This window comes from Schistocerca piceifrons, chromosome 1 (assembly GCF_021461385.2).
Source record: "Schistocerca piceifrons isolate TAMUIC-IGC-003096 chromosome 1, iqSchPice1.1, whole genome shotgun sequence".
Taxonomy (NCBI): domain Eukaryota; kingdom Metazoa; phylum Arthropoda; class Insecta; order Orthoptera; family Acrididae; genus Schistocerca; species Schistocerca piceifrons.
The window spans coordinates 1,141,302,803-1,141,329,446 of record NC_060138.1 but is presented as its reverse complement, the minus strand read 5'-3'; the positions used below and the strand labels follow the sequence as shown (position 1 = coordinate 1,141,329,446).

The window sequence follows — 26,644 nt, the reverse complement described above, 5'->3', positions numbered from 1 at the left end:
CAACCTACCTGCTCAACTAAGGGATCTAACATTCCATGTTCCGATGTGTAGTAGAACGTCAAGTTTTGTTTCTCTGCCAATGATACCCACCCGAGTAGTCCCCTCCCCCCTCCCCTTGGAGATATGAATGGGGGACTATTTTACCTCTGAAATATTTTACCCAAGAGGACGCAATCATCATTTAACCATGCAGTACAGCTGCATGCCCCCAGGAAAATTACAGCCTGTAGTTTCCCCTTGCTTTCAATCATTTACAGTACCAGCACAGTAAGGCCATTTTGGTTGATGCTGAAAGGCCAGATCAGTCAATCCTCCAGACTGTTGCCCCTGCAACTGCTGAATAGGCTGTTGCCCCTCTTCAGGAACCATACATCTGTCTGGCCTCCCAAAAGGTAGCCCCCCCCCCCCTGTTGTGGTTGCAACAGTGGTATATCTACCCATATCACTGAGGCATGCAAGCCACCCCACCAATGGCAGGGTCCATGATTCATTATCCATTGTGGCAGATGGGGAGGAGGAGGGGGGGGGGGGGGGAAGAGCTGACAGGAGATACAAGAAGTATAACATGTGCCAATTGAAGTTTTAGGGCTATTTCAGTTGACAACTAATATATAAGATCCTTGACTTCGTTACCTGCTGCCATAGTGGGCAGAGTGCTGCTCATTTCTTGATCCAACAGTAATGCCCAGTCTTCGTAGAATGCTTGCAGCAGCTGGGGACTAGATAGCAGAATGTGTAGGTAGCGCTCCAGGGAGCGTTCATTCAAGGCTGCCCGCAGCCATGCTCGACCTCGCCCCACATCGGTAGTCACATTGTGTAGTGCTGTGTACCTCTCGTACTCGTGGCGAGTCAGGTGTTCACGTATGTAATGCCACAAAACTGAAACAATTGAGAGACCTGTGGTTCTTCTGTATTGAGCCTTAATTGTATTCTGTTATATTCTTTATTAAATGGCACAATTTGTGTAAAAATCTTGTGCAATCATCTACAAATAAGTTTTGTTTTACTTTAATTATGATAGTCAAACAAAAAAGCTTTGGAAAGGGACACAGCCAGATTGTCCATATGTACTTACCACCCTAAGGATTCAAAGGAACCATCTTAGGATAGCAGACAAATATTGTGATACCAGACGTACAGAGCTATATTGAAGGAGTGGCAAAATAGCTGACCCCTTGACCCCTCCCCCCTTCCAACACCCCGTCCCGAAGGAGCAGGCACAGAGTGGGGCAAAAAGTAACAAAACTGAAAGAATACTGCAACAAACTAACCAGGAGAGGTACATGAGCTCTCCCCTCTAGTAATCTTATTTTCTGCCTATGAAAATAATGGTTTCACATGACACGCGACTACACACAAGCTACTCTCATCTCTACAATGTCTGCAGCGTTACCTCTTCTAACTAGCCTCATAAAGAAATAAGTAATATCAATCAGATGTCTATTGATAACATAGTTTATGTGGCAATAGTGGTTCGGTCTACACAGCTCACTCATGTTCAAAAAGGGAGTTCTTGTTGATATTTCATATGGTCAAGAACGCTAGGTGGGGGGGAAAAAATCACCAGGGAGGATATGCTGTTTACTAGCCCCTCCAGCCAGTACTTTTGCAGCTCCCAAGTTTCTGCTGACACACTCCGCCCTACAAATAACAAAGAAATCAAAAATCTGCTCTACAAATAACAAAGAAATAAAAAATAAGTCTTCTGTGACTGGTTAATTACATTACGGGGGTTCTTAGTCATCACATCTATAGACAGATATACTCTGTGATATATGCTGAACCCACATGTGAATGAAAGTATGCTGTACTAACGGTCATCAGCTACATTGTTCTCATGTTGTGAATGAAAGTATGCTCTACCAATGGTCATTGGCTACATTGCTGAAGCATCTGGTATTTTGTTGTTATTCTAGTCTCAATGAAGCTTCAACAAATGCTAAAGCAAAAAGTAGTAAGTTCCTGTGTTAATTATGTGATAAACATTTAACCACTGTCGTTCTTGTATCAGATCTCACTGGACAGCCTATTTCCCTGTGACTGCCAGCTGTGCCCTAGTAATTCTACTAACGATTTAAATAATGGAAAACTGCACCACTTAGTTTCATTTTCAAGTGTATTTTTTTACATAAACACTTTTTGTGATATCTGCATGGGTGATTTTCTGTCTCTCTTGTACTGTCATTTAATGGATTTATTGGAGAGCAGGAAATTTTTTACGTCACAAAAAGCAAGCAGAAAAAAATTCCCAATGACAAACAAGATACAGAATCAGTTCAGTATTCAAATTTTTCTCCTGCTTGTGATAACTGTTGCAATTTCCATAAACAAGTACATTTATTTATAGACTAATCATCATATATACCAAAATAGAAACAATCAATAATTCAAACGTCAATAAATGTAAAATAAATTTTATAAGTGAAAACTTTATGCATATACTGCAATCTCCAATAAATGTAACAACTCTGACTCTATACAAACTATTTGTGAAATCAAACTGTCGTAATACTTCTGTAGCATGCTTTAATTATAAAAATGAACACCGAGAGTGTGTGTGTGTGTGTGTGTGTGTGTGTGTGTGTGTGTGTGTGTGTGTGTGTGTGTGTGTGTGCGCTACAGGAGGCACAAAGAGAAGAGAAACAAACACTGTCTCTAACATTAGCATATAAAAAACATTTCAAGATATATTTTGTCTGCTTTTCCAGCTGCAGTATAACCTCAAAAAGACAACTAGAGTGCAAGAGAGGCAGAAAATCATGCATGCAAACTTCACAGAAAATATTTACGTAAATAAATGCGCTTACAAATGAGAAATTCTTGAAAAACATTGTGCCAAGTATGAAAAAACAAGTAACTGATAGTTTTTGATTGTTTAAAAACTGAGTGACACGGTTGCAGGCTTTCCAAAGTGTCAATTATTATGAATGAAATTAAATTCTACTAATGTAGACTTTCAAATGGGCATAGTTCATTTATGCAATATTTTTCAATAATTCTACACCTTTGTAGCACCTACGTAAAAATTTAGAAAGGGTAAAGCATTGTTGAAAAACATTACTTAAATTAACTATACTGATGAAACCAACATACAAAATTCCCATGAAGCACGTATTTTGCTATGGTAGGAAGGCTTGTGTACCTTGATGATACAGATAACCCAGAATGGAACGTTAAATATTATGAAAAGGACAGTTCCTACTCACCATATAGTGGAGATGGTGAGTCGCAGATGGGCACAACAAAAAGACTGTCATACAACAAGCTTTCAGCCAACAATGCCTTTGTCAAAAATACACACACACACACACACACACACACACACACACACACACACACGAGACCACAGACTCTGGCAGCCGAAGCCAAACTAAGAACCCAACCAGCATCTCCGGTATATGGTGAGTAGCAACTATCCTTTGCATAATATTGTCAATGATATATGTAATTGTACAGAAGGTGCAACCACAATGGAGGGGTTGTCTGTGGAGAGAACAGACAACAATGTAGTTCCTGAAGAGGGACTGCAGCCCTTTCTGGTAGTTTTGTGTTACCTGGTTCATTAATAAATTAATCTTAAGGATGTGGAACTGTCTTCTTACATTCACATTACACACCCACCTGTAAATATGGCTACATACTCATCATTTACAATTTTTACTCTCCAGGGAGAACAGTATGGATAACTGACTGCTCTGGCCTCTTAACGTCAGTCAATATGGCCTTCGTGTTACTGGTACAGCAAATGGCTGAAAGTACAGCGATAAGGCAGCCATTATTTTTTCCAAGGACATGCAGCTTTTCTGTATGGTTAAATGATGGTGGCATCCTCTTGGGTAAGATATTTCATAGATAAAATAGTCCCCAAATCTGATCTCTGGGCATGAACTAGTCCAGAGGATCTCGTTTACAGGAAAAAAGAAACTGATATTCCATTGGTGTGAGTGTGAAATCTTAGAACCCTTGATCAGATAGGTAGGCTAGAGAATACGAAAAGGGAAAGATACACGTTGAAGATAATAATAGTGGGAATCAGTGATGTACTGTGGCAGGAAGAACAGAACTTTTGGTCAGGTGAGTGCAGGGTTATAAATAGAGACAGATTATATGTACCATAAAGACCTTAAAATATGCATGAAACATGCTTAAAAAAGGCATAAAAAGTTTCAAAATATACAAGATCAAATAATAAAAGAACATGGTACTTGCTGCGTGCTTTATATCTAAAAGTTAAACGTGTGAATATCAATTACAAGAAAGAGCACCGGCCACACAAAAACTTTTAGAACACTGATATCATTTTCCGAATACTTTCTGGTAGAGGTTAGTAGTAAGGGGGGGGGCTTCCTTAGATTATTTTCCAAAAAATCTGCAAAATGGGGACACATACCGTTTTTCAAGAATTGTTCCTTCTTTGCTATTGTTGGCGGTAACAATCAGATGCAATGCAAGTGAGTCGCAGTGAAACAATCGATATGAACAGGACCAACTTCCAGATATATCGCACACTGAGGGGCACGCTCAAAAACTCCACAATATTTTATTTAAAAAACAACATACAATCATGATTTTTTTAAACAGCATGAACTTTTAATTAATACTATTGGACCAAAGCATCATTTACAGTTTATTTTACATTTTTCTACTATTGTAAACATAAACGAACAAGTACTGTTCCAAATGTTTGGTATTAAGATTGTGTCTTCTATAACTCAAAAAAATTTTATAAGCAGAGGAGGACTGTTTTACATCAACTGAAGTAACTGGGCAGTATTTGAATTTGGGTGGTATGTTGGCACTTATTGTTTCTGGTAAATGTTCACCCATCTCATTAATAAAACTATCAACTTGGCACAAGGGTTCAAAGCCTGGATTATTGTTTAAAATGTTTCTAAACTCTTCTGTAAGTTTTCTTGGAAATACCTCCAGCAATGAGGAGTTCACTAGAATAATTTTATTTATTAACTGAATAGATTCATTCAACACCAAACCTTGAGTTTCAAGCTTTTTAATAGTTGCAGATATATGGGAAAAAGAGTGCTAATCAGAGCAATGTTTTTTTTTTTCTGGAATCATGTAAGGGTTCCTTGCACTGGCAAGCTGCCAAAGCCTATGCACTATTGAAGTCGCATACTACCTTCTAATGGCCTCAAAATGTTCTTTGTAAAACAACACAGCTTTGACCCACGTACCCAAATAATCATAAATGGTTTGGGAGGTAGAGGCACATTTGGTAGTTTTTCTCTGTAGGTCTTGATGCGAGCAGAGGCCTTTAGAAATACTTTCTTTCTGGAGAAAATCAGTTTATTTATGTTCACTAACATGGAACATACTTCTTCAGCAAGGCAATGTACTCCATTAGCAAAGCACGTTACATGAATCAAATTGGGATAAAATGCTCCGAGGGCTTTTCCTCCTTCGATCGTATAGGGAGCAGCATCTGAAGTAAAACAAAAACCCTTTCATCTGCAGAAGATTCTGGAAATATTTTTCCAATCCCTCATTCACAAATCTGGCAATTGAAGAATGATTTACTTTGCCAAGCTCTTTGCAGGCCGCTAAATAGGAAGGAGGCTCTTCTTTTAAAACACCAACAAATTTGCGATGTAACTGTCACAAGTGTCTGTAGTTTCATCAACTGAAATCCAGACAATGCTGTCCGTGAGTTCATTGCATATTTCTTCCAGAATATTTACATAAATTATTGGTATTTAAGTTTCACACAATGTTGTTTCATCTGGTATATTTTGATTTAAACAATATTTGTGCACAAAGCCTCTGAGGATAAGGTTTTCTGAGGATAGGGTTTGTAAGTTAGTGAAGAGGAATATTGCTTGCAATGAATGCTTCACATAGATCCATGTTAAACCATCTTTTTCAATTACCTTTGGACAAATCCCTGCTACTGCAACTTGCTGTTGTCAGAAGTAGTTGTTGCTGTCACCCTTTCTTCTGCATTCCTGTGATATGAGGACTTGTCTTGACGTGCTGGTCTATTTGAAACATTTTTTTGCATGAAAAGTTTTTCTTGCAAACTCGACAATATACACAGATATAAAACAATTCCGTCATGTGTAAATGTTCCAGAATAGTCAGCTATTCACGTCATGGTGTTTCTTTTTTCGGGCGGCATGGTGCACAACATGTTACACACTACACACCGTAAACGCATTCAATTGTGTACCAGTAAATAGAAAGCTAAACTGAAACAATGGATGTGTGACTAAAAGCTTAAGTAGTTTAATTTAATTGTTGCCAATGTGTATGGTATGACAACAGAGGGGATTAAATGGGGGCATGGGTGCAGGAGCATCGACTGTCTGCCTGTTCCTGATCCTCTTCTGTAATGATTTCGCTAGGCAGTGGCCTCTCGGTTAGCTATTGCACGCAGTTTTAGGTTGCAGTCATTCTGGGAGACATCAAAACTAGAGCGAGCTAGAGAAAACCCGTCAAAATTTTTAAAATATTGTAAACATAGAGGAAAAATATTCGTTGTCACTAATTTTTAGTTAAAATATGCAACAACCGGTGAAAAGGAGCCAAACATGCAACATGCAAATGCATACAAACCGGTCTATAGTTACACATATAAAATCAAATAGAGGTGACCGCAGGATAAGATTTAATAACTAATAAGAAAATAGGAATGTAGATAAGTCTCTCTGAATAGCATAGTGACCACTATCATACCCAACATAATGTAACTGGATAGATAAAAGATGTACTCACCAAGGAGTGGCAGAACACACATATAAAAAAAAGGTTTTACTTATGCGAGCTTTTGGAACTAGTGGCTCCTTCCAGCTGAAGGGTTGAAGGGGAAGGATGAGGGGTGAAGAGAAAGTAACTGGAGAGGTTTAGGAAAAGTGGTAGCATTCAGAGAAGTCACCCAGAACCCCCAAGTCAGGGGAGACTTTCCAACCCAAGACAGACATGAAGTCAGTAGCCACTACAGTAGTACGAGTTAACATGCAAGTAACTCTGCACACTAAGAGACAAAGAATGTTTGATTACATAAAAGAAATTATTCAGACAGTTAAGGGAGAGAAAAATTTAATTGTGATGGAGGACAGGAATTCTATAGTAGAAAAAGGAAGAGAAGGAAAATAATAGGAGAATATGGACTGTGGGAAGGGAGTGAAAGAGGAAGTCATCTGTCAGAATGTTGCACACAGCATAATTCAGTCATTGTTAACACTATGTTTAAGAATACTGACAGAAGGTTGTATACATGGAGAGACCTGGAGAAAAATTGAAAGTTTCAGATTGGCTACATAATGTTGGAGAGATATTTCAAAACAGGTTTTAAACTGTAAAATATTTCCAGGGGCAGAGGTGGACTCTTGGCCATAATTTACTGGTAATGAACTGCACGGTAAAACTCAAAAAATTGGAATGAAGGAGATGGGACCTCAATCAACTGAAAGAACCAGAGATTATTGAGTGTTTCAGAGGGAGAATTATGCAATGTTTTAATGAAGTAGAGGAAATAAATACAATAGGAGACAAATGGGAGCTTCAAAAGATGAAATAGTTAAGTCAGCTTAAGTTCAAATAGGTAAAAAGACAAAACCTAGCATAAATCCTTGTACAACACAGGAGATAATGAATTTAATTGATGAAAGGAGAAAAATAACAAATTCAGTGAATAAAGTGTCCAAAGAGGAGTAGAGACATCTAAAAAATGAAACTGACAGGAAGGGCAAAATGGCAAAGCAGGAATGGCAAGACATGAAATACAAGGCTGCAGAAGCATATACAGTATCTGACTGAAAGCACTCAGACCCCTATCAGTGGACATTATTGTGTCGTGTCTATACCCTTCACCTTTATGAGACCTTTGACTCTGCTGGGGACACTTCCACTGAGGTGTCTAAATGTCCGTGGAGGAATAGCAGTCCATTCTTCCTCAAGAGCTGAAAACAGAAAAGGCAGTGATTCATGTTTAACACTACGGTCTGGAGCAAAGACCACGTTCTAACTCATCTCAGAGGTGTTCTCATGGGTTCAGGTACTGACTCTGGACAAGCCAGTCCATTTCAGGAATGTTATTGCCCAGAAACAATTGCCTTGCAGATGCTGCTTAATGATGGGGTGCATTGACCCGATGGTACTAACACTCACTGTCTCTGAGCTGTTCCTCTGCTGTGTGTTGTATACAAGGTTGTAAAATGTGTCCATATCCTTCCCCATTTAGTGTTTTCTTAAGCGCACCCTAACCATGATAAACACACCCATGCTGTCACTCCACCTCCTCCTCACTTTACTGCTGGCAGTACACATGACGGCAGGTAATGTTCTCTAGTCACCAAGTTCTCCTGATCAACCCATTCTACTGTTGTCAATTTGCTACTGACAACACAATACACCCTGTTTCTTTTCTATTGGCAAGTCCACTTCTCGTGATTTCTAGTGGCCAATTCCACACTACACAGTGGTGTCCAGATACTTCGGATAAGAATGTGTATAACTAGGGAAAGGATAGATACCACCTACAGGAATATTAGAGAGACCTTTGGAGAAAAGGGAAACGGCAACAAATATCAAGAGCTCAAATGGCAAGCCAGTAACAAGCAAAGAAAGGAAAACAAAGGTGGAAAAGATATACTGAGGGGTCCAGAAAAATGTAGACACTGTTTGATAGTCAATGTTAATGGAATGAAATGACATATCATTACAATTAAACAACGGAAAATCTGGGATGTAATGCAACAATATTATTAGAAGTAAAGTTGCTACTCACCATATAGTGGAGATGTTGAGACGCAGATAGGCCCAACAAAAAAATATATTTTTTTATTCCCCCCCCCCCCCTCTCTCTCTCTCTCTCTCTCTCTCTCTCTCTCTCTCTCTCTCTCTCTCTCTCTCTCTCTCTCTCTCCCCCCCCCCTCCCTCCCTCTCTCCTTTTCTGCTACTTGCCCCCCCCCACTGCTCCCGTACCCAGCACCCAACCTGCAGCACTTCATTGTCCACCATACTATACCTCCCCCTCCCCACCCCAGCTTCCTCCTTCACCCACCTAGTCACCATTTCCACCATGCACTGGTGCTGCTGTTCGCAGTGTGGTTTCAGTTGCCTGAGACTGCAGTCGTGTGTGTGTGTGTGTGTGTGTGTGTGTGTGTGTGTGTGTGTGGTTGACAAAGGCCATTGGCCGAAAGCTTTAAGTGTGAAAATCATATGTTGTGCCCATCTGCATCTCAGTATCTCTGCTATATGGTGAGTAGCAACTTTCCTTCTCATAACATTATATCATTACAAACCTGCATATGGGGGGGGGGGGGGGGCATTAGCAGCCAAACAACGTCGATGCTGCTGAATTGTTGACCGAACTACAGCTGTCAGAGTTGCCAGTGTGGTAGTCAAAAGGGGTGTCTCAACGTCTCAATGGTTTCTTGTCCCTCAGAGGTAGGAGTCAATAGGTGTAAGGTCTGGAGCCTATGGTGAGTACACAACAGCTCACATTTGACCTATCCATCAGAGAGGTAGATTTTCATCCAAGAAGGCTCTGACAGCTCTGTGGTAGTGAGGTGGAGAGCCTTCTTGTCATAGGTAAATTCTTTCTTTCCTAAACACCTATCGGATGGCAAGATAAAATTGATGTTTGTAAAATGTAAACTTTCATGGCTGGAATTGCCACAATTAATAAAATATTCTGGGCTATTATGTTGTGATCAACGTTTGCAGTTTATGAAGATATGCCTTACTAATCACTGTACCTTCGAAGAAGAATGGGCCAATCAAACTACATAACAACAGACCACACCACACATTAACAGCCAGCAGATTAACATGTTTGTCCACATGAACATGAGGATTTTCAGGGGACCAGTACACACAGTTGTGGCAGTCTACAGTACCATTCAGTTTGAATTGCACTTTGTCAGACTAGATCATCAACCCTGCAAACCATTCATCCTTGCAACACATGCCTTCAAATCACTCTCAGTACTCCATCCTTCAATCTCAGTCATCCTTGTTCACAGCATATGGTGATCTTTGAATGCACACTTTCCACTTAGCAGCTTTCAGAATTTGTTTCATGCTTGATCGGCCTACCCCACTTTCACGCACACTCTGCTTCACAGATTTTTGGGGTGATCTAGTAAAGTGTTTCAACATAACAGTGCTAGAGGCTGGACTTCATGTTTTTGGTCAGACAGACCTTTCCTCATGCACGTCCTGAACACTACTGCCAGCTTCAAATGTATCCTGAATACAATAAACTGTACTTGTTTGTGGCCGAGTTCCATGCACGTTACGCCACTGTCATTGTACCTCCCACCATATTTTTGTACTTCCAGTACCACTTCAATATGGCCTTGCATTGCTCAAACAACAATCTCACTTCATTAATTGCTTCACTGTCATTTGCTGGAAAACGCGCACCAAGATCTGTCGGACTATGGTGCCATGCAAAATAGCAATGATATGTCTTTTTTTCCAAAGATATTAATTATCAGAGGAAGTCTACATTTTTATAGGGACTCCACAAGGCAAATGAACTTTAATACAATATTATAGAAAAGGCAGTGGAAGTAGATGAAGACAAGATTAGAGGTTTGATACTGCGAGAAGAATCAAAATTATTCCACTGCTGACCAAAATATATAGGAAAGATTAAATTCTGCCAATTTCAAGAATAATGTGCTGCTAAGGGTGAATACTACTGAACTGACAGTTTAAAATACTGGCATGAATTACTTACAGAAGAGTGAAGACACTGATAGAAGCCAATCTTGGGAAAAATCAGTCTGGTTTTCAAAGAAATGTAGAAACACAAGAGTCACTACTGACCCTATGACTTATCTTAGAAGATAAAGTGAAGAAAGGAAAAATCTAAATTTACAGCAACCATAGATTTAAAGAAAGCTTTGGAGAATACTGATTGGAGCACATTCTCTGAAATTTGAAAGATTGTAGGGATAAAATAAAGGCAGCTAAAGGTTTTACAGAGCCTGTACAGAAACCAGACTGCAGTTATAAGAATGAAAGGGCACAAAAGGAAAGTAGATATTGAGAAGAAAGAGAGAAAAGGAGAGAGAGAGAGAGAGAGAGAGAGAGAGAGAGAGAGAGAGAGAGAGAGAGAGAGAGAGAGAGAGAGAGAGAGAGAGAGAGAGAGCGCTAGCTTTGCAACCCGTCCCCAATGTTATTCAACTTGTATGTTGAGCAAGCTGTAAAGGAAACTGAGAAAAAATTTGGAAATGGAATTAAAGTTATGGGAGAAGAAATTACAACCCTTAAGAGTTTTTGATGACACTGTAATTCTGGCAGACAACAAACAACATGGAAGATGGGTTGTATGGAATGGACAGTGTCTTGAAAAGAGGTTGTGATATGAGTGTCAACAAGATTAAAACAAAGCTAATGAAATGTAATCTAATTAAATCAAGTGATGCTGAAGAAATTAAATCAGGAAACAAGACACTAAAAGAAGTAGGAGAGTTTTGCTATTTGGGCAACTGAATAACTGATGATTGCTGCAGCAGAGAGTATATAAAATGCAGACAGCTACAGCAAAGAGAAAACATCTGAAAATGGAAGAACTTGTTAACACTGAAAATAAATGTAAGTAGGAGTTAGGAAGTCTTTTCAAAAAGTCTTTGTCTTGAGTGCACTGAAGTGAAATGTGGACCATAAGCAGTTGAAATAAGAATGGAACAGAAGCTTTTGAAATGCAATGTTGTATATGGATGCTGAAAATTAGATGGGTAGAACACATAACTAATCAGGAAGTACTTAATAGAACTGAAGAGAGAAGTAGTTTATGGAACAACTTTACTAAAAGAAGGAATCATTTGACAGGACACATTCTGAGCCATCAAGGAAGCATAGAAAGAAGAGGGGGGTGAGGAGGGGAGAGGCAGGTGAAGAGCAGCTCTGACAATTCCACGGTTCCACTAAGGCACAATATCCTCTCAGTATGGCTTTGTGACTCTGCAGATATACTATTTTCAAGAATTTAGAAAGTGTAGTGTGTACAAGTCCACACCAACAACGAAGTTTAAACCAAATAGAATGTATGACAAACTTTAAACAACAAGCATAAGTGAGGAATTGAATACAAGAGTAATTCAGCAACACAGAGGATTCAGAAGCAAAGAAATTTTGTTTTACAAACAGCTGTTTAGCTTCAGAAATAGTTGTTAAGTTTCAGAATAACTTTATGACACCTACAGGAAATACAGCAAAAAGCCATGTTAGATGACAAACAACCTCTCTAAGATTTAGATTGTTCTTATTGGAATACAATCAAAGTGCACTGCAAGGAAGTGTGGTGTCAGAGTACTTTGTACACACAAAACTGGGCATTTTGTCTCCATTAATTTGCTGAAAGTGAATCAGCTGCAACGGTTCAGCAGAGACTTCATGCCCAGTACTAATTTCTGCTTAAAACTGGTAACCAGTTAAACTTTGTTTTCCTGCAGCCGCAGGAATGTAAATAAAATGACAGTGTGTTCATTAATGTTTATAGTAATTGTGTACACACATCTTGTAAACTGACTCATTCATTTCAAGAAAGAATCATTCAAATTATCTATGGAACATCATGTAACTAACTGAATAACTAAGCAAACACTCCAACAGATGAAGGAAGTCATATATTAAGTGAAATGTTAAGTGAATCTGGCTTCTTGTTTGCTGCAAGGTGATCCACCCACCTGGGAAAGTTATTTCAACCATGGTTGTCTGCAAGACTTCTCCTGTACTGAGGCAATAACAGTAACTATTTAATTTATCAACAGCTGGCATTCCAACAGATATGCTTTCCAGCATGATTCACCCTTTGGCAGCCATAGCCACATTTCACAACAAAATTTGATTTTTTTCCTTGCAGGATTATATTAAAGATAATACAAGAACATTCATGCATCCATCACCATCTCTACACCTACATCTACATTTACATTCATACTTTGCAGTTCATCTTATGGTGCATGGCAGAGGGTAGCCTGTACTACTACTACTACTACTACTACTACTACTACTACTCGTGATTTCCTTTCCTGTTCCACTCGCAAATAGAACACGGAAAAATGACTATGTGCCTCCATATGAGCCTCAATTTCTTGTATCTCATATTTGTGTTACTTTTGGACAATGTACATTGTAAACCATGGAATCTTCCTGCAGTCAGCTTCAAATGCCGGTTCACTAAATTTCCTCAAAAAGAATGTCACCTTCTCTCCAGGGATTCCCATTTGAGTTCCCAAAGCATATCCGTACCACTTGCATGTTATACGAACCTACCAATCACAAATCTAGCAGCTTGTCTCTGAATTGTTTCAATGTCTTCCTCTAACCTGACCTGGAATGGATCCCAAACTCTCAAGCAGTACTCAAGAATAGGTCACACTACTGTCCTATATGTGGTCCCCATTACAGATGAACAACACTTTCCTAGAATTCTCTCAATAAACCAAACTCTACCATTCGCCTGTCCTACTACAATCCTCAAAAGCTTGTTCCATTTCATATTGCTTTGCAACATTATGCCAGACATTTAAACAATGTGACTGTGTCAAGCAGGACACTACTAATGCTGTATCTGTACATTTCAGGTTTGTTTTTCCTACTTACCTGCATTAACTTACATTTTTCTACATTTAAAGCTAGCTGCCATTCATTACACCAATTGGAATTTTTGTCCAAGCCATCTTGTAGCCTCCTACAAGTCATTCAATGATGACACCTTACTGTACACCACAGCACCATCACCAAAAAACCACAGATCACTGCCTGCCCTGTCCACCAGATCATTTACATATATAAAGAATAACGGAGTCCTATCACACTTCCCTGAGGCACTCCTGACAATTCCTCTGATCTGATCTGATGAACATTCGTTGTTGAGGACAACAGACTGGGGCCAGTAACTTAAAGAAGTCTTCAGGCCACTCACATATCTGTGAACCTATTCCATATGCTCATACTTTCTTTAATAGCCTGCAAGGGGGCACCGTGTCAAAGGCTGAAAATCTCAAAATATGGAATCTGCTTGTCCTTCATCCATAGTTCGCATTGTGCCATGCGAGAAAAGAGCAAGCAGAGTTTCGCATGAGCAATGCTTTCTAAAACTACATTGATTCATGGACATAAGCTTCATAGTCTCAAGAAAATTTATTATATTCTAACTGGCAATACGTTCAAGGATTCTGCAGCAAACCGATGTTAAGGATATTGGTCTGTAATCATGCAGGTCTGTTTCTTTTCCCCTTCTTATGCACAGGAGTCACCTGCACTGTTTTCCAGTTGCTTGAGCCTTGGACTGGGCAAGGTATTCACAATAAATGCAAGATATGTAAAGCGCCAATGCTGTACAGTACTCGTTTAAGAACCGAACTCGGATTTCACCTAGACCTGGTTACTTATTTGTTTTCAACTCCTTCAGCTGTTTCTCTATGCCAGGAATGCTTATTACTACATTGTCCACACAGGAGTCTGTTCAATGATCAAACAACATGTTTGTGCGTGCACGCACGCACGCACGCACGCACACGACTCCAGCATCTCAGGCCAGTTAGGTTGAGGTCGGAATGATTATGGGAGCAGAGAATGTGTTGTAAGGATAACTCCCATCTGTGCTGCTCAGAAAAGCTGACGGTGAAGGGATGGATCCAGATGGCTCGGGCAGTGAAGCAGCCATTGAAATCCAGTGTGTTATGTTCAGCTCATGTTGCACCACAGGGTGATCTACTTTGCTCTTGACCACAGTTTGGCAGTGGCCATTATCCTGTCGGACAGCTGGTTGGTACTCATTTCAGTACAAAAAGTTTTGCAATGATTGCAGCAGAGCTGGTAAATGACATGACTGCTTTCACATGTGGCTCAGCCCCTGCTGGGGTAGGATAAACCTGGACAAGATTGGAACAGGAATTGCTGGTTGAGTGGATTGGGCAGGTTTTGCACTTGGAACCTTCACAGGGATATGATCCTTGTGGCAAGGGGTTGGGTTGGGAGTGGCATAGGGATGGACTCGGATGTTGTGGAGGTTGGGTGGGCAACAGAACACTGCTTTAGGAGAGATGGGAAGAATCTTGGGTAGGACATCCCTCATTTCAGGGAATGATGATAGGCAAAGACCTGGCGAAGGATGTGGTTCAGATGTTCTAGCCCAGGGTGGTATTGGGTGATGAAGGGGGCACTCCTTTGTGGCTGGTTTTTGGGGATGGTGGGAGGGTTGAGGTTGTGAGGGGGAAATGGCAGGGGAGGTCTGTTTGCTAACTAGGTCTGGGGGATAGTACCTGTCTGTGAAAGCTTTGGTAAGACACTCAGCATACTGAGTACAGGAGCTTTTTGTCACTGCACATATGCTGTCCCCACGTAGCCAGGCTGTATGGGAGGGATTTTTGGTTTGAAAGGGATGACAACTGTCAAAATGCAGGTACTGTTGGTGTTGGTGAATTTAATGTGGACAGAGGTGGGGATGGAGCCAACAGAGGCAAAGGTCATGTAGGAAAGTGGCACGATGGGTTGAGGAGGACCATGTGAAGCAGATGAGAGAGATGATACTGAGGTTGTGAAGGAACAAAGATAGGGTCCAGATCATGAAGATATCATCAGTTCACCTGAACCTCACTAAGGGTTTGGTGTTTTGGGAGGCTAGAAAGGTCTCCTCTAAATGGCATATAAAAAGGTAGGCATAGGAGGGTCCCACGTGGATGCCCATGGCTGTGCCACGGATTTGTTTATATACCTTCCCTTCAAATGAGAAGTAGTTGTGGGTTAGAATAAAGTTAGTAAGGTGTATGAGGAATGAGGCAGTGGGTTTGGTGACTGAAGGACATTGATAAAGGTAGTGTACAATCGTGGTAAGACCATGGGCATAAGGGATGTTGGTGTACAGGGAGGTGGCATCAACAGTGAAGAGTAACGATCCACGAAGTAAAGAGGTTAGTGTGGTGGAGAGTCTATGAAGGAAATGGTTGGTGTATTTGATGTGGGAGGCTAGATTATGGGCAAGGGCCAAGACACCCTAACTTCATTCCTTCAGAACCTCAACACCTTCTCTCCCATCCACTTCATATGGTCCTCCTCAGCTCAGTGTGGCACCTTCCTAGATGTTGACCACCTCCTCTCTGATGGGTCCATCTGCTCTTCTGTGCACATTAAACCCACCAGCCACCAACCGTACCTGCATTTTGACAGTTGTCATCCCTTTCACAACAAAAATCCCTCCCATATAGCCTGGATATCCAGGGGCAGCATATCTGTAGTGACAAAAACTCCCTTGCTCAGTATGCTGAGGGGCTCACCAAGGCCTTCACAGACAGGTACTATCCCCCACACCTAGTCAACAAACAGACCACCTCTGGCACTTCCCCTCACAACATCAATTCTCCTGCTGCCCCCAAGAACCGGCTACAATGGAGTGTCCACTTCATCACCCAGTGCCACCCTGGACTGGAACGACTGGACCACGTCCTTTGCCAGGGCTTTGATTACCTAGCATCGTGCCCCGAAATGAGGGACATCCTACCCGAGATATTACCCACCCCCTCCTAAAGTAGTGTTCCATTGCCCACCAAACGTCTACAACATACTAGTCCATCCCTATGCCACTTCCAACCCAATCCCTTGCCACAAGGATCATATCTCTGTGGAAGACCCAAGCGCAAAACCTGCCCAATCCACCCACCCAGCAATTCCTGTTCCAGTCCTTTTGCAGATATAGCCTACACCATCAGGGGCCGAGCCACCTGTGAAAGCCGTCATGTCATTTACTGGCTCTGCTGCAATCATTGCACAACTTTTTATATTTGTGTAACTGCCAACCAGGTGTCCACCAGGATGAACGGCCACTGCCAAACTGCGGCCAAGAGCAATGTTGATCACCCTGTGGTGCAACATGAGCTGAACGTAATGCACTGGATTTCAATGGCTGCTTCACTACCTGAGCCATCTCGAGCCTTCCCTCCACCATCAGCTTTTCTGATCAGTGCAGATGGGAGTTATCCTTATAACACATTCTTCACTCCCATAATTATCCCAGCCTCAACCTATGGTAAAATATTGTCACCACATCCCCACCCAATAGTTTCTACCCACTCTGTCCTAACATCTCCTCCCCATCCTCATTTCCACCCTGTTTATTTGCAGCCCTTTGCCAACTCCTTTTTCGTTCCTTTCTTCCCCACCTCCCTGCTCCACAACCTCATGACACTGCATCTGTTGCCAGTCTAATCCCTGCACATTCCACCAGACAGCATTCATATTCCCCACCTGTACCTACTATCCCTTCCCCTTCCCCAGCCCCTCCAGATTGTTGCTTGCATCCCAACTGGTGATGTATTCTGGCCCCAGATGCTGGATTTGGTGGTCGTGTGTGCGTGAGGTGTGGTCGTGCACGTGCATGTGTGCGTTGTGGGTGGCAGAATACTACTTTGAGGAAAGAGGGTAGGTTTTTGACTCAGGGTAGTACGAGAGGTAATCTAAGCCCTGGTGAAGCATGTGGTTGATCTTTTCAAGGTCAGGGTGGTACTGGAAAATCAGAAGAGTGCTGGTTAACAGGTTTACCAGAGTCAGACAAGCAGATGGCAAGGGAGATTTGTTTATAGATGAACTGGATGGGATACTCCAGTCAGTAAAGGCTCTGGCAAGATTGCCAGTACATTCTGACAACTTCTGCTTTCCACTGCACATGTGGCATCCTTGGGTGAATGTAAGGAAAAGACTTTGATATGGAATGGGTGACAGCTGTCAAAGTGGAGGTACCAGTGGAGATTGGTGCATTTGATATGGACATATTTATGAAGCCATCTGAAAGGTGGAGACTGACAGCTAGGAATATGGCGCGACATGTTGGGAATGACCAGGTGAAGTGGATTTTGGGAATAGATGTTGAGGTTATGTAGGAAAAATCGAAGAATGTCCTTGCCTTGAATCCAGACCATGAAAGTGTTATCAATTAATCAAACAGAAAAGGTGTTTTACGTGTTGACTGGATAAGAAGGATTCCTCCAGATGGCTCATAATAAATATGCTACATGATCAAAAGAATCTGAAGACCCTGGCTGCAAATGACTTACAAGTTCGTCCCCCCCCCCCCCCCCCCCCCAAATCAGTAATGGTGGAATTCAGTATGGTGTTGGCCCACCCTTAGCCTTGATGACAGCTTCCACTCTCGCAGGCATACGTTCAATCAGGTGCTGGAAGGTTCCTTGGGGAATGGCAGCCCATTCTATATGGAGTCCTGGGACTGAGGAGAGGTATCAATGTCAGTCGGTGAGGCCTGGCAAGAAGTTGGCATTCCAAATCATCCCAAAGGTGTTCTTTAAGATTCAGGCCAGGACTCTGTGCAGGCCAGTCCATTACAGGGATGTTATTGTTGTGTAACTACTCCGCCACAGGCAGTGCCTTACGAACAGGTGCTCGATCATGTTGAAAGATGCAATCCCCATCCCGGAATTGCTTTTCAACAGTGGGAAGCAAGAAGGTGATTAAAACATCAATGTAGGCCTGTGCCGTGACAGTGCCACGCAAAACAACAAAGGCTGCAAGCCCCCTCCATGAAAAACATGACCACACCGTAACACCACCGCCTCCGAATTATGTTGTTGACACTAAACACGCTGGCAGATGGCGTTCACTGGGCATTTGCCAAACTCACAGCCTGCCATCAGATCGCCACATTGTGTACCATGATTCATCACTCCACATGTTGTTTTTTCACTATTCAGTCGTGCAATCTTAACGCTCCTTACACCAAGCGAGGTGTCATTTGGCATTTACTGGCGCGATGTATGGCTTATGAGCGGCCACTCTACCATGAAATCCAAGTTTTCTCACCTCCCTAACTGTCATAGTTGCAGTTATATCCTGATGCAGTTTGGAATTACTGTGTGATGGTCTGGATAGATGTCTGCCTATTACACATTACAACCATCTTCAACTGTCGGCAGTCTCTGTCAATCAACAGACAAGGTCGGCCTGTATGCTTCTGTGCTGTACGTGTCCCTTCATGTTTCCACTTCACTGTCCCATTGGAAACAGCGAACCAAGGGGTGTTTAGGAGTGTGGCAATCTCGTGTACAGAAATGTGATACAAGTGACACCGAATCACCTGACCATGCTTGAAGTCCCCGAGTTGCGCGGAGCACCCCATTCTGCTCTCTCACAATGTCTAATGACTACTGAGGTCGCTGATATGGAGTACCTGGCAGTTGGTGGCAGCATAATGCACCTAATATGAAAAGTGCGGATACTTTTAATCACATAGTGTTAAGTTTACATACGATGTTAACATGTGAATACTATGACAATACAACAGATCTGTTTGTAGATTTGACCTTCAGAAGTGAAATAATTTTGTGTTAGGAATGGTTGGCTAGGAAGATTAGGGAAGCGGTGGTGGGTTTTGTATCAAGGAATGTTGGCATGGGGGATGTGAGTGTTGACAATGGGTTAGGAACTGCAGAGAGGCAGTGAAGGAAGTGAGCAGTGCCTTTAACATAGGATGAGACATTATGGACAGTAGTTTGGAGATATTGGTCAACAAAGGCCGAGGTTCGTTGTTGGAAGCACTGTACCGAGCCACAATGGGATGACCAATGGGGAGACCTGTGGGATTGGGTTTGTGGAGTTTGGGAGAGTAGTTAAAAGGTGGACTGCGAGGGGCTGCTGGTGTGAGAGGGAGACGGCCTGAGGTGTGAAATTTTGGGATGGGCCTAAGGCCTTGAGGAGTGGCTTCAGGTCATGACAGATTTCTGGTGTGGGATCATGGTTGTAAGGTTTGTATGCAAAGTGCTGGAAAGTTCGCAAAGGCCCTCAGCAACACAGTCATTACGATTCATGATAACTGCCATGGAGCCTTTGCCTGAGGGAATGATGATAAGGTGTAGGTTGTTTTCAGGTTACAGATAGCAGTGTGCTTGAAGAGTGATGTTGGACTCACCTGGGAGGGATGTAGGGAAGAAAAAGTGATACCAGATTAGAAGTGAGGAATTTCTGAATTATTATCAGGGGATGACTGGGTGGAAGGTGAGGATGATCATGGATGGCACGAGGGCAGAACTGTTTCAAACAAGGGTCTACAGGGACTTAGGGTTGGCAAAATTTTATTCCAAGAACATTACTTATTGACTCTCACGGAATTACTTTATTTCATTTATATGTGCGTTTATTGGCGACAGTATAGACCTCAAATGTCTACTCACAATTTGAAGGCTTTTCGGTCAAAATTGGTTCACAGATTTCTATACAATTGAGTTACAGTATAAGGCACCACTATGTACTATTATGATGCTAAATACAACTATTGATGGTGAAGTTGTCTTGACAATGATTCAACACCAGCTGCCTTTAGCATTACTTCAAGCAATATTATTATGTATTATAAATGCTAGCATTGCACAGTTTTTAAACTATTACGAAGAGGACACTATATTACAGTTCCAACTATGCTCTAACAAAAGTTAAGGATAATACAGAAACCACAAACATTTAAGAGGTAGTGGTATAGCATTACACTTTTAAGGCTACATGTTAAAACCCATTACCTATATTTACAGGCATTATAGTGTCACTGTGGGATGTCATCCGACCATCCATCCATGGATAAATCGTTTTCCAAGGATTACATCTTGGGAAAGCCTTCACGTAAGAGGAATGGGTCAAGGATACACAAATCATTACAACATGGAAGTTAAGATTGATTTTGCTAGCCCTGATTTTCCACAAACAATGTGGTGATACAGATATATGGGTGCTTTCCTTACTCACTCTGTAAGTTAATTCATATCATTACAATGTTCTACAGTTTTTCATTTTTTTTTTTTTTTTTTTTTAATATTTTGAGGTCCTGTAAAGGTTACAAAGATATGTTTGAAACAAAGGTGAAACTGCATTCACTTACCTAATTGGTCTTGTGCACCTCCTCTGCCTATGTGAAGGCTAGTTGATACAATCTCAGTCATGTGCCTGAAACAAAAAAAAAAAAAGAAAAAAAAAGCCATTTGAAACAACTGGTAGAAAATTTAGGATAACAATTTTATTTGAAACCATATTCTAAAAATGTGACACTGATTAATATAACGTAACTTCATCCCCTCAAACTTTTAATTTTGAAATAACTGCTTTATTTGCTTACAACTGCTGTGACAAAGATTTGCCATTTTATTATTACAGAATAAAAATAACAATGGTATATATCTCAAAAATTCTAAGTAGATATGAACAGTCACAAGGAACAAAATCTAAGAACATATAGTTTTTTATCACATGCATTTAAAATAGAAAAACAGTCTGATGACCGACATAACATACCTAAAAGCAGAGCTTGTTTTAGAAATGGCACAGGGACCGTAACCCATGAGAAAGAGCTGCTTCCATCCTGTGGCAGAGAAGAGCTACACAAGGATCAGATTCAGTGGCCAGCTCAGCACGTCCACCAAATCTCACCTGGCATCTCTTGACAGCTTCCAGCAGTTCAGACATGAGTGCCTGGCGCTCTGCTGCTTGGTGGTGTTCCAAACCACTTGCTGTTGCAGCCGCAATCATTGTGCTTGCACTATAACCTGTCAGACATCAAAATCTCCACATTACATATTTTACACCACCACCACCACCACCACCACCACCACCACCACCACCACCACCACTTAGTGATCAGGGAATAAAACAGTACTCTTATTAGCATATTTTACGATGGCAATAGATACACAAGTGAAACTAATGTTAGAAGTAAAACATTTATTCAGCAACAAAGTAAACACTATTCTACTACAGTGACCATGCTACTAATGATTAAATATTATCTGTGGAATAGGAGTTGACCAGAAGAAATGATTTCAGACTGCATTTTAAATGTGGTTTGATACCTGTCCGACATTCTGTCATTCTCTATCAAAATGTAACCCACTTTAGAATTCACTAGTGCAAACTATCAAATTACACGGAGACAGACTGGCAAGCCTGTACTTAGCTTCAGGAAGCCCAATTCTGACTACTGCTAAATGCATATAAAGAACTACAAAAAATCTAAGGGCTATTTGAACAACAATATGAAAAGAACAGACTGCTACTCACCACATAGAGGTGGTTCTGAATCGCAGACAGGCAAAATGAAAAATAACAACAGGAATACTTTCAGCTTCCAGATAAAGTCCTTCTTCACAAGTGGAACTTTTCAAACAACAACAACAACCACAACCCCACACACACACACACACACACACACACACACACACACACACACACACACACACACAAACAAACAATTACTGTCTCCAGGTGCCAAGGCCTGCCGCAGACGGTGGCCGTGAGTGTGTGAGCTGTTCTGTAAACGTGTGAGAATTCTGTTTCTGAAGAAGGTTTTTGTTTAAAAGCTGAAAATATTTCTACTGTTCACTTTTCATTGTGTCTGTCTGTGGCTCAACACCACCTCTATGTGGTGAGTAGCAGTCTATTCTTTCCACGTTTTTATTCCATCCTGCACTTTCCATTGTTTAAAAGCTATCTTAGCTTTAGGAACTATCTCTGCTTCGTTCAGGAAGAATGGCCACCCAATTCTGGTGTGATAGTTCTAGAGCCATTCAAAGAATGTCTGTGGTCAGTAGCACGTTAAATACCCAGATCATGCATTGCTAAGTGGAGGCGATTTTAACCTACCGAGTATGGACAGAGATGTCCATGGACTCATTCATGGACAGACAGACAGTCAAGCGAACTACTTTTGAATAAGTTTTCTGAAAACTACCTTGAGCAGCTAGGTCGGCAGCCCCCACGCACTCGAAACATCTTTAGACCTTGTAGCTATAAATTTCATTGGATTAGGGAAGGAGCCCTTTCACAGTAACCATCTCGGCATTCACCTGAAGCAATTTTGGGAAATCACAGAAAACCTAAATTAGGATGGCCAGTCCTGGGTTTCAACCATTGTCCTCCCAAATGCGAGTCCAATGTGCTAACCACTATGCCACCTCTTTTTTTTTTTTTGGGAGGGGGGGGGGGGGGGGGGGTTTAAGGGCGCTCAACTACTGAGGCCATTAGCGCCCAGTCACAATTGTTAGAGCACATAGAATCTAGTAAAACTCAAGGGGAGGGGGGAGGGGGGGGGGGACACCAGAAAGTCCTTACAAAGATGCAGATAAAATAAGTAAAAGAGTTAGATGTCTTTGGACAAGCCAGTCAAAGTTATAAAACGAAGAACACAAGCAGCTGCTCGAGCGTCATCAGCTAAAATATCCAGTAAAGTAGATGGCAGGGACAGGACAACACGAGATTGACTAAAGCGGGGACACGACAATAAAACATGGTGCACTGTTAATGCTTGACCACAAGGGTACTGCGGGGCTGGGTCACCGGAGAGCAGGTAGCGGTGGCTAAACCGGCAATGCCCAATCCGCAACCTGGTCAGAAGGACCTCTTCTCACCGAGATGGTTGGGAGGAGGTTGTCCAAGCAGTTGGGAACGGTTTTACTGCCCGGAGCTTGTTTCCTTCAAGTGAGGACCAAGTATCCCACCACAACGACACAAGCCTCTTACAAACAACCCCACTAACGTCAGATAACGGGACACAATGGGAGGCTGGCGGAGGCAGGAGGACTGCAGCCTTGGCTGCAGCATCAGCAGCCTCATTCCCAGGCACTCCTACATGTCTGGGAACCCACAGAAAACTGACAGGAGAGCCATCATCAGCGAAAGAATGGAGGGACTGCTGGATCCGTTGCACCAAGGGATGGACCGGATAGGGAGCTCCAAGGCTCTGAAGAGCACTGAGTGAATCAGAGCAGAGTACATACGATGAATAGCAGTGGCCGCGGGCATACTGAACAGCCTGATGGAGAGCAAAAAGCTCGGCCGTAAAGCTGGAACACTGGTCGAGGAGCCGGTATTTAAAGGTGACGGCCCCGACGACAAAGGCGCAGCCGACACCATCGTCAGTTTTGGAGCCATCGTTGTAAATAAAGGTGTGACTGGCAAGTCGAGCACGAAGTTCGACAAACCATGAGCAATACACTGCAGCCGGAGTACCCTCCTTCGGGAGCGAGCTGAGGTCGAGATAAATATGAACCAGAGCCTGGAGCCAAGTTGGTGTTGGGCTCTCACCCTCTCTGAAGGTGGTAGGGAGGGCAAAATCCAATTGTCGAAGCAGGCGATGGAAGCGGACTCCAGGGGGCAGCAGGGCAGACACATACAACCCGTACTGACGGTCGAGAGAATCGGTGAAGAAGGACTGATAAGAGGGGTGGTCGGGCATTGACAACAGCCAGCAGGCATACCGACACAGCAGTACGTCGCGCCGGTAAGTCAATGGTAACTCGGCAGCTTCAGCATAAAGACTCGACGGGACTAGTGTAGAAGGCTCCGGTCGCAAGACGTAACCCCCGATGGTGGATGGAGCTGAGATGGCATAAGAGGGATGGCCGAGCAGACGAGTAGACGAAGCTCCCATAATCCAGCTTCGATCGGACTATGGACCGATACAAGCAAAGCAGTACAGTGCGATCCGCTCCCCAAGATGAACCACTAAGAACTCTGAGGACATTAAGGGAACATGTACAACGGGCCGCCAAATAAGAGACGTGCAGAGACCAACAAAGTTTCCTGTCCAATGTGAGCCCTAGAAACTTAGTTGTTTCCACGAATGGGAGAACAACGGGACCGAGATATAAGGATGGCGTAAGGAACGCTTTATATCGCCAAAAGTTGATACAAACCGTCTTCTCTTCAGAGAACCGGAAGCCATTTGCCATGCTCCATGAGTATAGGCTGTCTAGACAACGCTGAAGGCAGCGCTCCAGGAGGCATGTTCTCTGGGCACTGCAGTAGATCGCAAAGTCATCGACAAAGAGAGAGCCTGAGACATTAGGTGGAATGCAATCCATAATTGGATTGATCGCGATGGCAAAAAGGGCTATGCTCAAGACGGAGCCCTGAGGCACTCCGTTCTCCTGGAGGAAGACGTCGGACAATACGGAACCCACACGTACCCTAAACTTTCGATCTGTTAAAAAGGAATCAATAAAAAGGGGCAGGCAACCGCGTAGACCCCACCTGTGCATAGTGCGGAGGATACCTCCTCTCCAACAGGTATCATAAGCCTTCTCCAAATCGAAGAACACGGCTACCATTTGGCACTTTCGCAAAAAGTTGTTCATGATGAATGTCGACAAGGTCACAAGAAGGTCAACAGCGGAGCGGCGGCGACGAAAGCCGCATTGGACATTGGTAAGTAGCCGTCGAGATTCAAGAATCCAGACTAACCGAGCGTTAACCATGCGCTCCATCACCTTAAAGACACAGCTTGTAAGAGAAATGGGGCAGTAACTAGAAGGAAGGTGTCTATCCTTCCCGGATTTGGGTATAGGAACAACGACTGCATCACGCCAACGCATGGGGACCTGACCTTCGGTCCAGACGCGATTGTAGGTACGAAGAAGGAAGCTTTTGCCCGCCAGAGAAAGGTGTGCCAGCATCTGAACGTGAATGGCATCTGGCCCTGGAGCAGAGGACCGGGACAGTGCAAGCGCACGTTCGAGTTCCCGCATAGTAAAGGGGGCATTATAAGTTTCCAGATTCAGCGAGTGGAAGGAAGGTCGCCGAGCCTCTTCTGCCTCTTTCCTGGGAAGGAAGGCAGGGTGGTAATGGGCGGAGCTTGGAACCTCCGCGAAAAAGCGGCCGAAGGCGGAGACAGGCACAGGATCAACAAGGACCTCATTACCTGAGGTCAGGCCAGGTACCGAGGAGTGGGCCTTAATGCCCGACAGCCGGCGCAGGCCACCCCAAATGACAGAAGAGGGAGTAAAACTGTTAAAGGAGCTGGTGAAAGAGGCCCAACAAGCTTTTTTGCTGTCTTTGATGACTCTACGGCATTGCACTCGGAGTCGTTTGTATCCAATACAATTCGCCAACGTAGGATGGCGGCGAAAGGTGCGTAAAGCACGTCGTCGAGCACGGATAGCGTCTCTACAAGCCTCGTTCCACCAGGGGACGGATATGCGACATGAAGAAGAGATAGTATGAGGAATGGAACGTTCGGCAGCATTGATAATAACAGCTGTGAGGTATTCGACCTGACTATCACAACTGAGAAAATCGTGGTCCGGAAAGGTCGCCAGGGGGGAGTAAAGTGCCCAGTCAGCTTTCAGTATGTTCCAGCTCGAAGGACATGGGGATGGGGTGTGGTGCAGGAGACGAACGACACAGGGGAAGTGGTCGCTCGAATAAGTGTCAGAAAGGACATACCACTCGAACCGACGGGCAAGAGTGGTAGAACAGATCGAAAGGTCCAAGTGGGAGTAGGTATGAGTAGAGTCCGAGAGGAAAGTAGGGGCGCCAGTATTGAGGCAGACAAGATTGAGATGGTTGAAGACATCCGCCAAGAGGGAGCCTCTTTGACAGGATGCAGGAGAGCCCCAAAGGGGATGATGGGCATTGAAGTCGCCAAACAATAAAAACGGCGGAGGAAGCTGAACAAACAGGTGCATTATGGCAGCCCGACTAAATGCGGATGACGATGGAGTGTAGACGGTACAAACTGAAAAAGTAAAGGCAGAAAGAGTAATACGGACAGCTATTGCTTGGAGTGGGGTGGTCAATGGGATGGGATGGTAATAGACATCGTCCCGAACGAGCAACATGACCCCAACATGAGGTGGAATACCGTCCACAGGGGTGAGGTCATACCGCTCCCAGGTATAGTGGG

General features: G+C 42.9%; 1 protein-coding gene across 1 annotated transcript in view; it reads right to left on the bottom strand.

The window, feature by feature from the left end:
- LOC124780818 (sorting nexin-29) overlaps positions 1-26,644 on the bottom strand; it is a 182,118-nt gene that overhangs the window by 117,073 nt on the left and 38,401 nt on the right. The window contains 4 exon segments of the mRNA XM_047253810.1: positions 634-879; positions 20,852-20,916; positions 21,262-21,291; positions 21,293-21,512. Coding sequence (XP_047109766.1) covers positions 634-879; positions 20,852-20,916; positions 21,262-21,291; positions 21,293-21,495 — 544 coding nt within the window. The 5' untranslated portion in view covers positions 21,496-21,512.